General features: G+C 36.9%; 1 protein-coding gene across 1 annotated transcript in view; it reads left to right on the top strand.

Moving 5' to 3' along the window:
* The window catches only part of ITGA2 (integrin subunit alpha 2), a 79,562-nt gene that overhangs the window by 38,071 nt on the left and 27,126 nt on the right, over window positions 1–14,365 (top strand). Inside the window, exons 11-21 of the mRNA XM_081315705.1 lie at window positions 716–851; window positions 1,245–1,390; window positions 1,607–1,750; window positions 2,154–2,357; window positions 2,780–2,916; window positions 5,083–5,222; window positions 6,003–6,154; window positions 7,558–7,668; window positions 9,741–9,820; window positions 10,420–10,567; window positions 12,443–12,535. Of these exons, the coding sequence (XP_081171831.1) occupies window positions 716–851; window positions 1,245–1,390; window positions 1,607–1,750; window positions 2,154–2,357; window positions 2,780–2,916; window positions 5,083–5,222; window positions 6,003–6,154; window positions 7,558–7,668; window positions 9,741–9,820; window positions 10,420–10,567; window positions 12,443–12,535 (1,491 nt within the window). The remainder of the gene's footprint in view (window positions 1–715; window positions 852–1,244; window positions 1,391–1,606; window positions 1,751–2,153; window positions 2,358–2,779; window positions 2,917–5,082; window positions 5,223–6,002; window positions 6,155–7,557; window positions 7,669–9,740; window positions 9,821–10,419; window positions 10,568–12,442; window positions 12,536–14,365) is intronic.

A 14,365-nucleotide genomic window follows, 5' to 3' on the forward strand; every position in this document is an offset into this window, starting at 1 on the left:
AACAAGATTAAAACCAGTGCAAAGAATAAAGAACAGCAAATCTCCAAGACATTTTTCTTTATTCAGAAAATCTGAAGTTGTGGCACTACCGCCTTTCCAGAATCTTACTCAAAATAGATATAAAACTAGCTAGCAATTATCTAGACAATTAGAAGCCATGACTTCATGTTATCACAGCTTCCCTTAGATCAGGGGTAGGCAACCTTGGCTCAACCTTGGCTATGCTGGCTCAGGAATTCTGGGAGTTGAAGTCCACAAGTCATAAAAGAGCCCAGGTTGCGTACCCCTGCCTTAGATGGACCAAAGATATGATTAAGACATAATGGACCCTGAAGTCTCCCCTTATTACATCATGGATGGTAATATGTACGTTGGATTTACAGGCATGTACAAATAATATGATTTAGTAATATACCTGTAAAAATAGTTATGTAAGCCATGTAATTCAGTCTGCCCATGTGATTTAGCCTTTTCAATATTACATGAGATTAAATTGCCACGGTGCTGTGAGAAAAATGTGTTAGTTTCCCATTTCAAGAATATCAGTTATGACAGTGGAAAGTATTACTACTTAGAATAAAGAATGGAGTGAACTTCACAGGATATTATTAGAAGTCTCTGACTTAGACAAAAGTGAGCGCTACTCACAATATTTTAACTGCATCACTAGAAGCTATTAATTTAAATATTTGCCTTGATTTGGTTTTCTCTTAAGGAAGTACTCATGTTGGGTGCTGTTGGAGCCTATGAATGGAATGGAACAGTGGTCCACAAGAGAGGAGAAAAAGACATTATATTTCCCAATACAACATTTCAAAATGTTTTGCAAAACAGTCAGAACTCCTACTTAGGTGAGAGCCTAATTCAAAAAGCCTCAGTAGAATATTTGTTCAGTGGACATTTGTAAGCCCTGTTTAGTTCATTTAAAAGGCAACAAATTAATGACTGAAGTTAAAAATCACTGTCTCAGATAATATTTCCCCATCCCAATTTCCCAGGGAATTCTGGGAGTTATAGTCCAGAAATATCTGGATGTTGGCATCAGTTTTAGAAGGTAAGTCTAGAGGGATTAGGTTGGGGAAAATTTCCTAAGTGTTAAGTACTGAAATGTCTAAGCAGCATTTAAGCAGTAGGTAGTTAAATAAAAAATTTAAATAAATTTACAAATTTAAACTAATCAGTTTATAACATCTGGATTTTTCCCACTTGCAAATATTTCTTATAACTATATTTTGGACTTTCAGGTTATTCTGTCGCTGTTCTTTCCATGGAAAACTCAGCCTATTTCATTGCTGGTGCTCCCCGTTCCAATTACACTGGCAGAGTTGTGGTGTATGAGGTTGATGACTATGCCAACATAATCATCATTGACTCTCAAAGAGGAGAGCAGGCAAGTGTTGCATTTAATGCTAAGCTTTCACAGTTTATATTTATTCTCTTTGTAGGGAAAAAAATCTGCATCTAATGTAGACATAATAACAAATCTTTATTTGTATTTTCCTAACGATAATTTTACATGTTTACAATGCTGTGCACTATTCACATAAATTTCCGATGAAGTATGGCTTCCATGCCCCGTTTGATAGCAATGATTGTGTCGTTTCAGATTGGTTCTTATTTTGGCAGTGTGGTGTGCTCTGTTGATATCAATGGAGACTCTATAACAGATGTGCTGTTGGTTGGTGCACCAATGTTTATGAATAATTTTAAAAAAGAGGAAGGAAGAGTCTACATGTTCACAGTCACAAAGGTACCGATAAAATGTATAAGATGTCATTATAACAATTAACAGTTACAATATATTTATCTAATGAACATTTGGGGGTTTGGGGGGGATATTTTTTTTCTGTTTTCTGATGCAGTTATTTCATTTTTAAAAGCAATTTTATGCATTTTTATTCAAGATTGTATGTATTTGTATTATAATTATCTTTGTGTTTTGTTTCTTTTTCTAAAAAAACAACACACAAAGGACTCTGTAAAATGGCTAACTTCCATACCCCTAGGTTTTTCCCCCAATTTTTTCCAACGCTCCCTATATTTATTTTTAAAAATTGTGTTTCAGTATCAGAATCTTAACTTAATATATTAATAGAACACTAACATAAATTTCCTTGTGTTTCACTTCCATTCCTTTTGATCTTTTATCAAAGGGAATTTTGGACAAACGAGAAATCCTTGAAGGTCCTGAGGGACTGGAAAATGCTCAGTATGGATCTGCTATCACTGCTGTTTCTGATATTGATCTGGATGGTTTTAATGATGTGATAGTTGGAGCACCATTAGAAAATGAGAATATTGGTGCTATATACATTTATAATGGTAAACAAAAGACATTACACACTAAGTATTCCCAGGTAAGGAGTATGAAATTGCGCTGAACAGTTTTGATTTAGGATGTGTTATTTTTTGTTCTGTGAGTAAACAATATTTTTCCAGACTTGCAGAAATTTTATTTTGCTATATATTTTCATTGGCACAAAAAGTAGCTAATGTTTCAGCTGGCTTCATTTTTATCATTGCAGTGTATTCACTGATGAATTGCCAATCACGAAATTTCTCATATGGATGACCTTATAGTCTAAGATCAATTGAAAGTCAATTATTAAATTTATATTGTGTTTAAAAACCAGATCGGTTGCACTGGTTTTTTTTTTAAAAACTATGTTTGTTGGTATACCTTTTTAATCCCATCTGATATTGTTGCTTTGATTTTGACATTAATTGCTAATTATTTGTTCAGTCTTTCAACATTCCTGTTTTGTTTTTAACCTTACAGAAAATTTCTGGATCAAACCCCGCATTTGCTCAGCAACTCCAGTATTTTGGAAGATCAGTAGATGGCCATATTGATTTAAATGATGATGGAATTACTGATGTATCTGTGGGTGCCAGTGGAAATGTGATTCAACTTTGGTAAGTATAAGATTTTTAAGGAAATAAAGAAAATACCTTAAAGGAAAAAACTCCCCACTTTAATTAGCTTTTCTCCAGACTGTACTCCAATTGACACACTGCATATAAAATGAATTTATCCATACATACGCCAGACTCAGACTGGGTCAGCATGATTATCACATATGATGACTTATGCTGTGCCAGTGTAATCTACAACCATGGTTTAAGTACACAGTGGTGGCACAATGCAGTAAAAGGTAAAGGTTCCCCCGCACATGCGTGCTAGTCATTTCCGACTCTAGGGGCCGGTGCTCATCTCCGTTTCAAAGCCAAAGAGCCAGCGTTTGTCCAAGGATGTCTCCGTGGTCATGTGGCCAGCATGACTAGACGCCAAAGGCTCACGGAACGCTGTTACCTTCCCACTGTAGTGGTCCCTATTTTTCTACTTGCATTTTTACGTGCTTTTGAACTGCTAGGTTGTCAGAAGCTGGGACGAGTAACAGGCGCTCACTCCGTTACGCGGCACTCGGGATTCGACCTGCCAAACTGCCGACCATCTGATCGACAAGCTCAGTGAGCCACCGCGTCCCTTAGAATGCTGTACTGAAAGCTAATTCTGCTGCCAGCAGTTCAGCATTTCAATTTTCACTGGCTCAATGCTGACTCAGCTTTCCATCTTTCCTAGATCTATAAAATGGGGTCCCAGATTGTTGGGGGCAATAGGCTGACTCTGTAAACCACTCTGTATTGGTCTAAGTGCTATTGATATACATATCTATGTATATAAAAAATACATCAGAAGATTTGGTCCACCACGTGATCAGACCTGATCCTCTAAATATGCATTTCATTCCAATCTAATTGGGATTTAGAAAAAGATCCAGAAAAGATTATTAGCATAGCTATAATGTAATCAATAGCATTTTGAACATTTACACATAAAGCTTGAATTTCTTGCTTTTGGTTCTCATAAAAAGATGCAGCCATTAGTTATAGATCATGTTACAGATCTGAATCTTATATCCAACAGCTGGGCTGGCCACTTTGACTAGGACAGTACAGTGTCTGGCCTTAAGCAAATATAAAATGCAAAAAAATATGTCTTCGAAGCCAGTGAGAGCAGTATGATCATAAGTTGCTCTTAAAACCAGGCCTAAATCATTGAAAGAAAAACATGGGGGTGTAAGGAGCAAAAAGGATAAGTTAAGGCAATGTCTAATTTACTCAAGACTAATTTGATCGATTTAATTTAGAGACCCAGTTTGGTATAGTGCAGGGGTAGGCAACCTTGGCTCTTTTATGACTCGTGGACTTCAACTCCCAGAATTCCTGAGCAAAGCTGGCTCAGGAATTCTGGGAGTTGAAATCCACGAGTCATAAAAGAGCCAAGGTTGCCTACCCCTGGTATAGTTGTTAAAGCATGAAGCTAGATATCAGGAAACTATAAATTCAAGTCCTACCTTGGAAATGAAGCCACCTGAGTGACCTTTCTCAGCCATAGGAAGGAGGCAATGGCAAACTATTTCTGCAGGGATTGTCTGCGTAAACTCTTGAGACTTGAACGTGATTGAATGGAAGAAAAAAACATACCTTCTCAAGAAAGATTAGATATAATTGTGGTTATGTTTCAGTTTCAGAGGCAAAAGAGTTTTCAGAGGAGATAGGAACACACTCTTTCTATATGCTAAATCATTAAACTGAAAACATACTCTCCTGGGATCATGTGCAAACTGTAGAGGACAAACATGCTACACCAGGAGAAAATATGGTTGTCAGGACGTCAACTCACCATTTGACTTTTCAGTTTGAAGTGCTGCATGTCCCTGATACATATGGACATATAGACATACATCCATAGACATATGGACAGGAAATAGATTTACAGTTGGTGAAGTATTTAGTTTTTGCTGTTCCCCAACCATATGAATAGCACATGCATGAAAACCTTTTAATTTTTTACCATTCTTTAGAATGTCTCCATCTTTTCAAGATACTTTTAAAAGAATTGTTGTGTTTCCTGTATACATAATTAATCAGGCATTTTGCAATCAGATACTCAGAGAAATGTAGGATTGCAGCTATTTCAGTTTTAGATTAATTCTGTAAATTCTAGATATAAAGCTGGAGCACTTTTTTCCTTTTTATGACTGAGATCACAGAGAATTCTGCCTGTCTTTGTTTTAGGTCACAGAGTATAGCCAATGTGACTTTACATGTTTTATCTACTCCTACAAAGATCAGTCTGCAGAACAAGTACACAGAAGTAGATTTAAATATATGTTTTGGTGTAACTATTAGACCTATCCATAGCAGTGACAAAGTGGGTGAGTATTTCCCGAAGTTAATTTGCACACATCCTTTCATTGGAGACATTTGCAATTGTCAGAGAAATAAAATTCTCTCTCTATCATACACACAAACTAATCTGGATGCAATACAAAACTCTTAAAAATGTATAAATTTGTTTTAATGTAAATGGCCTTATTGCTGCGAAATCTACCAAAAATATAATAATCATACTACTTTAACTGCTACTATAACAATCATATTATTTTAATTGCTATTATTTCCAAATATGTAGCACTTAGTAATGTGTATTCAGAAATAATAGCAATTAAATAGTAGTTTTTGAACATTTTAGTTGTCAAATCCAATAATAATGCCATTATGGAATGATGAATATTTCTCCATTATCTTATCTTATTTTTTTCAAATTTGAAAATAAATTTGAAACATTTCAAATATTTCATAGTCTTTCTCCCAATAACAGTTTCATTATTTTGTGACTATTTTGTTAGTTTATGGCAATATTCCCAATGCAGTGCTGTCCTACTATGTACAGGGTGTTGTGACATATAGAATTTGTAATCTAATACATTTAGTGCAACCTGGAGAATCTAGGTTAGAGGGCTATTTTTATAAAATACCATGTTTATTCTTGGTACTATCATGACTGAGAACTCTTCTTTTTTTTAAGTTCATTTGTTGTTTGCCTAGACATATATCTGAAAATGTATAGAAGGCCTTACTCTCAGTTTAAAAAATAGGTTGGTTTGCAACTTGAGGCTGTATCTTGACATTTATATCATTGTTTTCACCTTTAGATATTAAATACAACCTAACATTGGATGCAGATCTCTTATCTTCACGCATTATCTCTAGAGGATTATTTCAAGAAAACAATGAGAGGTCTCTGCAGAGTAGTATCGTAGTCCACCCTCTGAAGACATGTGTGAATCATACTTTTAACGTACAGGTAAAAAGATAGCCCAGAATTACCCAAGTCATGTATCAGAACTTGACTGCTTCTTTTAGACCCTTGTCCTTAACTCTCAGCTTCCTAACTTGAACAGCAGGCTGCCAAAAGCAGCCTTTCCTATGATGTGATGTCATTAGAAGATGCAGGTCTGACATTTTAGCCTATTTTTCACTTGGGTTTCAATTTGGGAAGCAACGTAAAGATGGCAGTGAGAGCATTTTGCCTCATGGAGGTCTTGCCCTTCAGTCCTATCCTTAAATTCTCCCCAGCGCTATAAAAAATGGGCTGTTTTGCCACTAAATTGCAGCACAATGAACTTGGGGTATTCTATGGATTACAAATTAGGTGCTGAGAAGCATATGAAGCCCATTGGCAATAATTTTGTTCACCAATATTTGACGTGTAAAAAAATGAATTTAGGTGATTTCAAATTAAAGACATAGTATTAAATGTTTGATCAGGTTGTATTTCTGGAAAAGTGGAATAAAATCTGCAGATATGTATAATGGACATTTTTGTCTTGAAAATTAGAAAATAGCTTTCATATAATGTATTAATATTACATGATATATGTTTAGTTATTTATAACAGGGCTCCCCAACCCCCAGTCCTTGGACCAGTACCGGGCTGCAGCATGCCAGCAACCAGGCCGCAGAAACAAGGAAAGGCCACACAAACAGGATGCAGGCAGTACACAAAACCACGGCCCCTCCAGTCCGTGGAAAAACCTCTCTCCATGTAACTGGTCCTTGGTGCGCAAAAGGTTGGGGACCTCTGGTTTATAAAACCTTGTAATTAGTATTAATAATAAAATCAGAGTTAGATGGAACAAGAATACAGTAACATCAAAAATAAACTCAGCTATCCCTGAAATGCTCACCAGAGTAAATGTGTTCTCACCTGGTGTTTAAAATTAAAAGTGGTCAGAAGCATTTGGGGAAACTATGTTGTCACTGGGATGTGACACCCCCCCCCAACAAACAAAGGGTCTCCAGTTGCCAACAATCTCAAATCTGAAAATGATATTACTTGTATAAGAGCACAATCACAAGCTCATCTAGGCCAAGTTCATATGAGAGCAAATATTGCTTTGAGCCTACCTCTTGTACTCTGGCACTGAGCTAATCTGCTAGGGGAGCAATTTCATCTGACTGGCTAGCTTGACAGTTTTTCTTCCCAAGGTATTGGATATCAATTGAATAAATGCAAGCCAGAAAGAGTTGCATCTTTAAAAATAACTTTATTTGTAAACATGTCCTATTGAAATGTTCAGAAGTGCCTTATCAAGCAATATTTTAATGTTATCAGCCATTAGTTATATAAATTTAAAATAAGAAACAACCAAGCAAATTAAGGTTTGTGTGGATATTTATGCTTTGTGTGCATTTATATGTTTATAGGTTCCTTCTGATGCTATTGACTCCCTTAAAGTGCGCATTGATATTACGTTGAAGAACCCCAACTCAAGCCCTGTTCTTGATAAAACGTCTCCTACCACTCTTGTTTACAGTGTAAGTAAATTAATATGCTTTCTTTTTATGTGTTTTTAATAAGTTGCTGCATGGACAGGATGAATATGTTCGTGGTTTCTGAAAACTAGGTGTGATTGCAATATTACAATGTTATTGGTTTAACGATGTTGCCCACCTGAGTATCAGCTCCATAATTAGAACAAACAAAAATAAAATGTGGTGATAGTGGTGGTACAAATAATGTCAATTATTTAGTTGGTTTATATATTGCATCTTTTATACAGAAGTTACCAATGCATCTTCCTGTAAACCTTATAGCAAATATTTGCCTCCAGAGAGGGGTGAAAATTACAAATTTGAGATTCTTCTATGCCCACATAAAGATGCTGAGCTAAAAAAAACCACTATTGTTACCAATATCCAGACAGCTAGCCTCTAAATTGCGGCCCTATCTGGACCAAGATGCCCTACGCACAGTCACCCATGCGCTTGTGACCTCCCGGCTAGACTACTGCAACGCTCTCTACGTGGGGCTGCCCTTGAGGACCACTCGGAGGCTTCAGCTGGTGCAGAATGCAGCTGCGCGAGTTGTTATGGGAGTTTCCCGATACTCCCGTGTAACACCTCTTCTCTGTGAGCTGCATTGGCTTCCGGTTGCCCTCCGGGTGAGATTCAAGATGCTGGTAATGACCTATAAAGCCCTAAATGGCTTGGGTCTGGATTATCTAAGGGAACACCTGCTGCCAGCATCAACTTCCCATCGACCTGTGCGCTCCCACAGGGAGGGCCTTCTTAGGGTACCGCCGGTTAAGGAATGCCGGCGGGTTATTCCCAGGGGAAGGGCGTTCTCTGTGGGCGCGCCGGCCCTTTGAAACCAGCTTCCCACGGAGCTTAGGACCGCCCCCGACCTTCACTCATTTCGTAGGGACTTGAAAACTTGGTTTTTTGAGCTGTCTGGCCCAGACTGAGGGGTTTTAATTATTTAATTAATGGGGTTTTAGTTTAAGTTCAGGGATTAATTTAATCTTAGTTTTAATCGATTTTAATTGTATGTGATGTATTTTAACTTTTAATTTTCCCTGTAAACCGCCCTGAGTCCTACGGGAATAGGGCGGTATATAAATTTAAATAATAAATAATAATAAATAAATAAATAAATAAATAAATAAATAAATAAATAAATAAATAAATCCTGTTAGGGGGCACATAGTCACCAGTTACTGAAGGCTGCACTTGCTCTCTCCTCCTACGTTTAAGCTAGCTTCTATCTTGAAATTGCTTCCAGATTTTGTGCTTGCAATGAAAAAGGAAATGAAAACTTTGTTTTTGTTAACCAGATAGGTGTATTGCTATAGAAATGGTTTGTACATATTGTTGTGTAAAAGCAAAAAAGTTGTGACTGTAATATTGTTATCTTCTACCGGGTTAAAGAGAGCCGGAAGCTGGTGCCCTTTTATTTTCTTTTTTCCTACACTATCTTCTTTTTTCTTTTCCCTTCCCCCTTTTCTAATTCTCTATTACTTTTTTTAATTTCTGTTTGTATTTTATATTTTTACAAATCAATAAAATTATTTTTTTTTAAAAAAAGACTCCACTTGCATTTATCAGTAATTGATTTTTCTTTAATTTCAAGGCCAGACTAAAGGCCCATATAATACAACATCTTTTCCCATAATACCCAATAAGATATTCATAAAAAAACCCACAGTAAGTGGGACATGATAGTTCTACAGGTAGTTCTCAAACTTATGGTCCCAATTTGGACCAGAACCTGTGTCATTAAGTGATGCAGTTGTTAACTGAGTCTTGCTGATTTATGACTTTGTTTCTTGTGGTCAATAAGTGATCTTGGTGTTACAAAAAAATGAAAAAAAATATTTTCCTTTAATTGATGTCAGAACATTTTGAAATGGCATATGTAATAAAGGTAATAGTGCCTTTTAAAATGTGACATTTAAAATAAGAAGGTATGGGAAGAATATTTGTAACATAATATTAATCCAGAGAATACTTGGGTGTTAAGAAATGCTGTAATAAGAGAGACATAGACATAGATCCTTTACTTTGAACAAAGAAGATGAAAAGCTTTGGGTTGCTTTTATATTTTCTAGATACCATTTGTCAAAGATTGTGGTGAAGATGAAGTTTGCAAGACAGATCTCATTCTGGAAGTTGAACAGAAAAGTACTGGGTAAGAAATGCTTGTATTGCTATCTCATCATTCTGTTCCATAATAGAAAAAGACCTGTCTGGTTTGAAAATAAATGTAGATGTTTAGAAAGGAGAAGAATAAAGCTTTAAAATCCAGAATTTAGGATTGAACAAGTTTACACTGATTCTATCATTGGGGAAAAATAAATGGGAGTAATAATTATCACACATGAATTATTGAATGTTTGCTCATATCACTCTTGAACGCATAGCCAGCCCTTTGTGAATGAGTGGGCAGGGAGGGAGGGAGGGAGGGAGGGAGGGAGGGAGGAAGATATCACATTGTTTTTTAAGAAGTATGAAATAACTATAATTCATAGTGTTTCCTAGATGAGAATAAGTCTCCACTTTGGGGGGAGATCAGTGAATATCTTTAACATTTCTGGATGCTAAAGGAAATGGATACATGGAGGACACCCACTTTACAATATGGCAGCTTTTTAAAATTAAGTTGAAATTTAAAATAAACTTTAGCAAGTAAAATAGAATGAAGGAAGTAATGAGCAGCAGGGAAATTGTCTGCAGAAACAGACCTCTAGGGAACCCAGGACTCATTTTCATTTTTTTTCCCTTTTCCAGAAACAACAAACAGTATTTTCTTGTCACCAGTAAAAACAAAAGACTGACATTTGGTGTGACGTTGAAGAACATGAATGAAAATTCATACAACACCAGAATTCAAGTGGCTTTTTCTGAAAACTTGTTTTTTGCTTCAACATTTTCAGTGGTATCTATAAGCTCTATTCTTACTGTTGTGCTCAATGCTATTAATACCAATTATTTTATTAGATAACAGTATCTTCTTTTAGATGTGTGCTCATAGTTATTGAGAGTAAATCCCATCCCATCTCTTCACCCTTGTAAAGATACTTTTCAGCCACACTAGATAGACCATACCAAGAAATCAACTCCATAGGGAAGCTAAAACTATTTTTATTAAGAATATCTATTATAATAAAAATCTTTCAAGTCTAATCAATATTATTCCAGTAGAAGAGATTATGTACAGCTCAGGGTTGAACTTCATGCAATCTGAGCTTGGTTGTTTGCTTGCAAAACGTTTCATTACTTGACTAGGTAACATCATCAGTACTAGAGAGTGTGGAGCTTGTTCCTTGTTTATATGGAGGGAATGGGAATGTGGAGAGAAGTAAGGGAAGCTGTAAGCATCCTAGAACAAGCTGAATCCAAAAATGCTAGAGAATTCTTGGAAAGTTGGGATTTAAACAAATTAGCTATCAGTGGGTTAGGATGCTGAGCTTGTCGATCAGAAGGTCGGCAGTTTGGCGGGTCGAATCCCAAGTGCTGCATAACAGAGTGAGCGCCTGTTACTCGTCCCAGCTTCTGCCAACCTAGCAGTTCGAAAGCATGTAAAAATGCAAGTAGAAAAATAGGGACCACTATGGTGGGAAGGTAACAGCGTTCCGTGCGCCTTTGGCGTCTAGTCATGCCGGCCACATGACCACGGAGACGTCCTCGGACAAGCGCTGGCTCTTCGGCTTTGAAACGGAGATGAGCACCGGCCCCTAGAGTCGGAAACGACTAGCACGCATGTGCGGGGGAACCTTTACCTTTACCTTTTTAGAGATAAACTACATTTGCATTCAAAGAGGAACTTTAGAAAGGCTAAGAAGGAAATAAAAAAAACAGAACACAGCCTCTCCAGCAACCAGTACCGAGATAAACAGGAATTAACCCCAGACAAACAATCAAGCAGAAAACAATGCCCCAATCAAAGAATTACCAAAGAGAAAAGAACACTCTCTCCAAAACTGGCCTACTATGTATAAAGAGGGAACAAATTCCACACTTCACATTAGATACATGATGCTACCTAATTGAGAATGGAAACATCTGCAAGGAAATGACTAATCTCAGGGACCACCAAGAATTTCAAAATTATATTTCCTCTTGTTTCTTATAATTCAGTGAATTAGAAAAGTCTTCATTTGAGCTATTCCTGAATGTTATTCTGAACTTAAAATATTTTTACCCCTATTTGCCTTGGCAACAAAGTTTGAATGCCCCAATCCAGGTCATTATTCTTATTCTACACTTTCTAAAAGTGTAGGAAGACTGCTTAGTATGTCTATAGAAGAAAAAAGCAATCCTATCAAATTTATATCTTGGCATGTTTATTCTAAAATAAGCACTATTGAATTAGCTATTCATACAATTGAGAGTTGTAATTCAGAAGCGAGATAAAGTCAAAACTAAATCTGCTTACCGTACATGGAAATAGGAAAATAAACTGACTCATGTAGTTTTGGGGAGTCTGGCATGCTCAATATATGAAAATCTTAACTTCCTAGTTCATATTTGGAACATCGTTGTTGAATGCTAATAAAATGCTGCTTATTATATGACACAGTTGCACATTTGAGAATTAACTCTACTCTCTTGCCCTGTTCCTCTAATGAGAAACCTCTGTGGTTTCTCAGTTCTTCCAGAAACAAAACAAAAAAATCTCCTATTGGCAGAAGACCAATTTCTTAATCTCATCTATTATCTGCATCATTATCCCTCAGAGCTTCATGTGGAAGCTTCATTACACAGTAATCATGAATTTAATTCTAATAAAATATCTGCTTTTTATTGTTAGGTGGATGAAACCGAAGTTTTATGTCAGATGGCAGTTGTCCATCATCTTGTTGTCTGCCAAATCAGCTATCCTGTTTTTAAAGGCGGGCAAGAGGTATCTAAATAAGAAATGCTACAGATTCAACATCAGATTGAAATATTTTAAATATGCAAAAGCAAAATGAAAAAGCAAAAGCATTATGTTCAGCAATACAAAATATGTAAGCTAAAAAATTTGAATTCTCAAGAACTGTTCATCAAGCAGGGAAGGAAAAGTGGTGAATATGCAATTGTAGGTTAAATTGTAATCCATGTTATACCATGTTATAGCTTTAATTGGTATTCGGAGTAACATTTGGAGATGTACATTAGGTACATTGGTCTCCTGGAAGACAATCATTCATTTGCAAAGACATGGTCTTTCAGAAGATTGATATTCCCATGTTAAAAGCATCAACAACAGAAAGGCCTAGCCTAGGTGGGTGTCCCTTCTCTCAAAGCTCAGGTAAAACTGGTCATAGTGGGCAGTGCCCCACAATAGGACTGTGAAGGGAAAGATACTTAATCTCGACCACAACATCACCAGCTTTATCATTCATTGTTCATATAGTTAGATTTGTCTGAAGGCAAGGAAAGCACCACTTTAGCAGGAAGATGATTTTAGGCTGCCTTTTCAGTGGGATAAGGATGAGACAGAGGCAACAATGCATGGCTATATCTCTTAAAAATGGTTATCAAGGGTATTTTTGTGCTGCTGTAAGCAGAACATAAGGATGAATCCTTAGCAATCAGAGGTTAATCTAGGCATAATGTTAATGTAGAATAGAGATGTATTGTATTTGCAGTTGAATTCTGAGTTAGTGCTTTGGAGTATCCAGAGCAGCTGTATAATCCTGGAAATACATGCAGTTGCTTTAATTAGTTCCAAACATGCTATATTCATGTCACTAGCAGTTAAGAGGCTGAGCTTGTTGACCAATAAGTTGGAAGTTCAAGGCCCAAGTACCACATGATGGGTTGAGCTCCCACTCTTGCCCCAGGTCATGCCAACCTAATAGTTTGAAAGCATGGAAATGTGAGTAGATAAATAGGTACTGCTTCAGTGGGAAGATAAAAAGATAATGAAACAACAAATCAGTGAACACCTTGATGCAAACAAAGTCATCACTAAAAGCCAACATGGGTTTGTCAAAAACAGATCATGCCAGACAAATCTTATTACATTCTTTGTCCAAGTGACAAAATTAGTGGAACAGAGGAATGCTGTAGATATAATTTACTTGGACTTCAGTAAGGCATTTGATAAAGTAGATCACAACCTACTACTTGATAAGATAGAAAAATGTGGATTAGATAGCATCACCACCAGATGGATTCGTAGCTGGCTGACAGGCCATACTCAGCGTGTGGTCCTCAATGGAACTGCATCTACATGGAAGGAAGTGTTTAGTGGGGTGCCCCAGGGCTCTGTTCTGGGCCCAGTGCTCTTCAACATCTTCATCAACGATTTGGATGAGGGGATACTTGGGGAACTCATCAAATTTGCAGATGACACCAAGCTGGCAGGAATAGACAATACTCCAGAAGATAGGCTTAAAATACAGGAGGATCTGGACAGACTTGAACACTGGGCGCTATCTAACAAAATGAAATTCAATGGTGAAAAAAGTAAGGTTCTACATTTAGGCAGGAAAAATCAAATGCACAGCTATAGTATAGGTGGTACCTTGCTCAATAGTAGTAACTGTGAGAGGGATCTCAGAGTCCTAGTTGACAATCACTTCAATATGAGCCAGCAGTGTGCTGCAGCTGCCAGAAAAGCCAACACAGTGCTAGACTGCAATAACAGAGGGAGAAAATCAAGATCACATGAAGTACTAATACCACTTTACAATGCCTTGGTAAGGCCACACCTGGAATACTGAATCCAGTTTTGGTCACCATG

This window comes from Vipera berus (assembly GCF_964194415.1).
Source record: "Vipera berus genome assembly, chromosome: 2".
NCBI classification, from domain to species: domain Eukaryota; kingdom Metazoa; phylum Chordata; class Lepidosauria; order Squamata; family Viperidae; genus Vipera; species Vipera berus.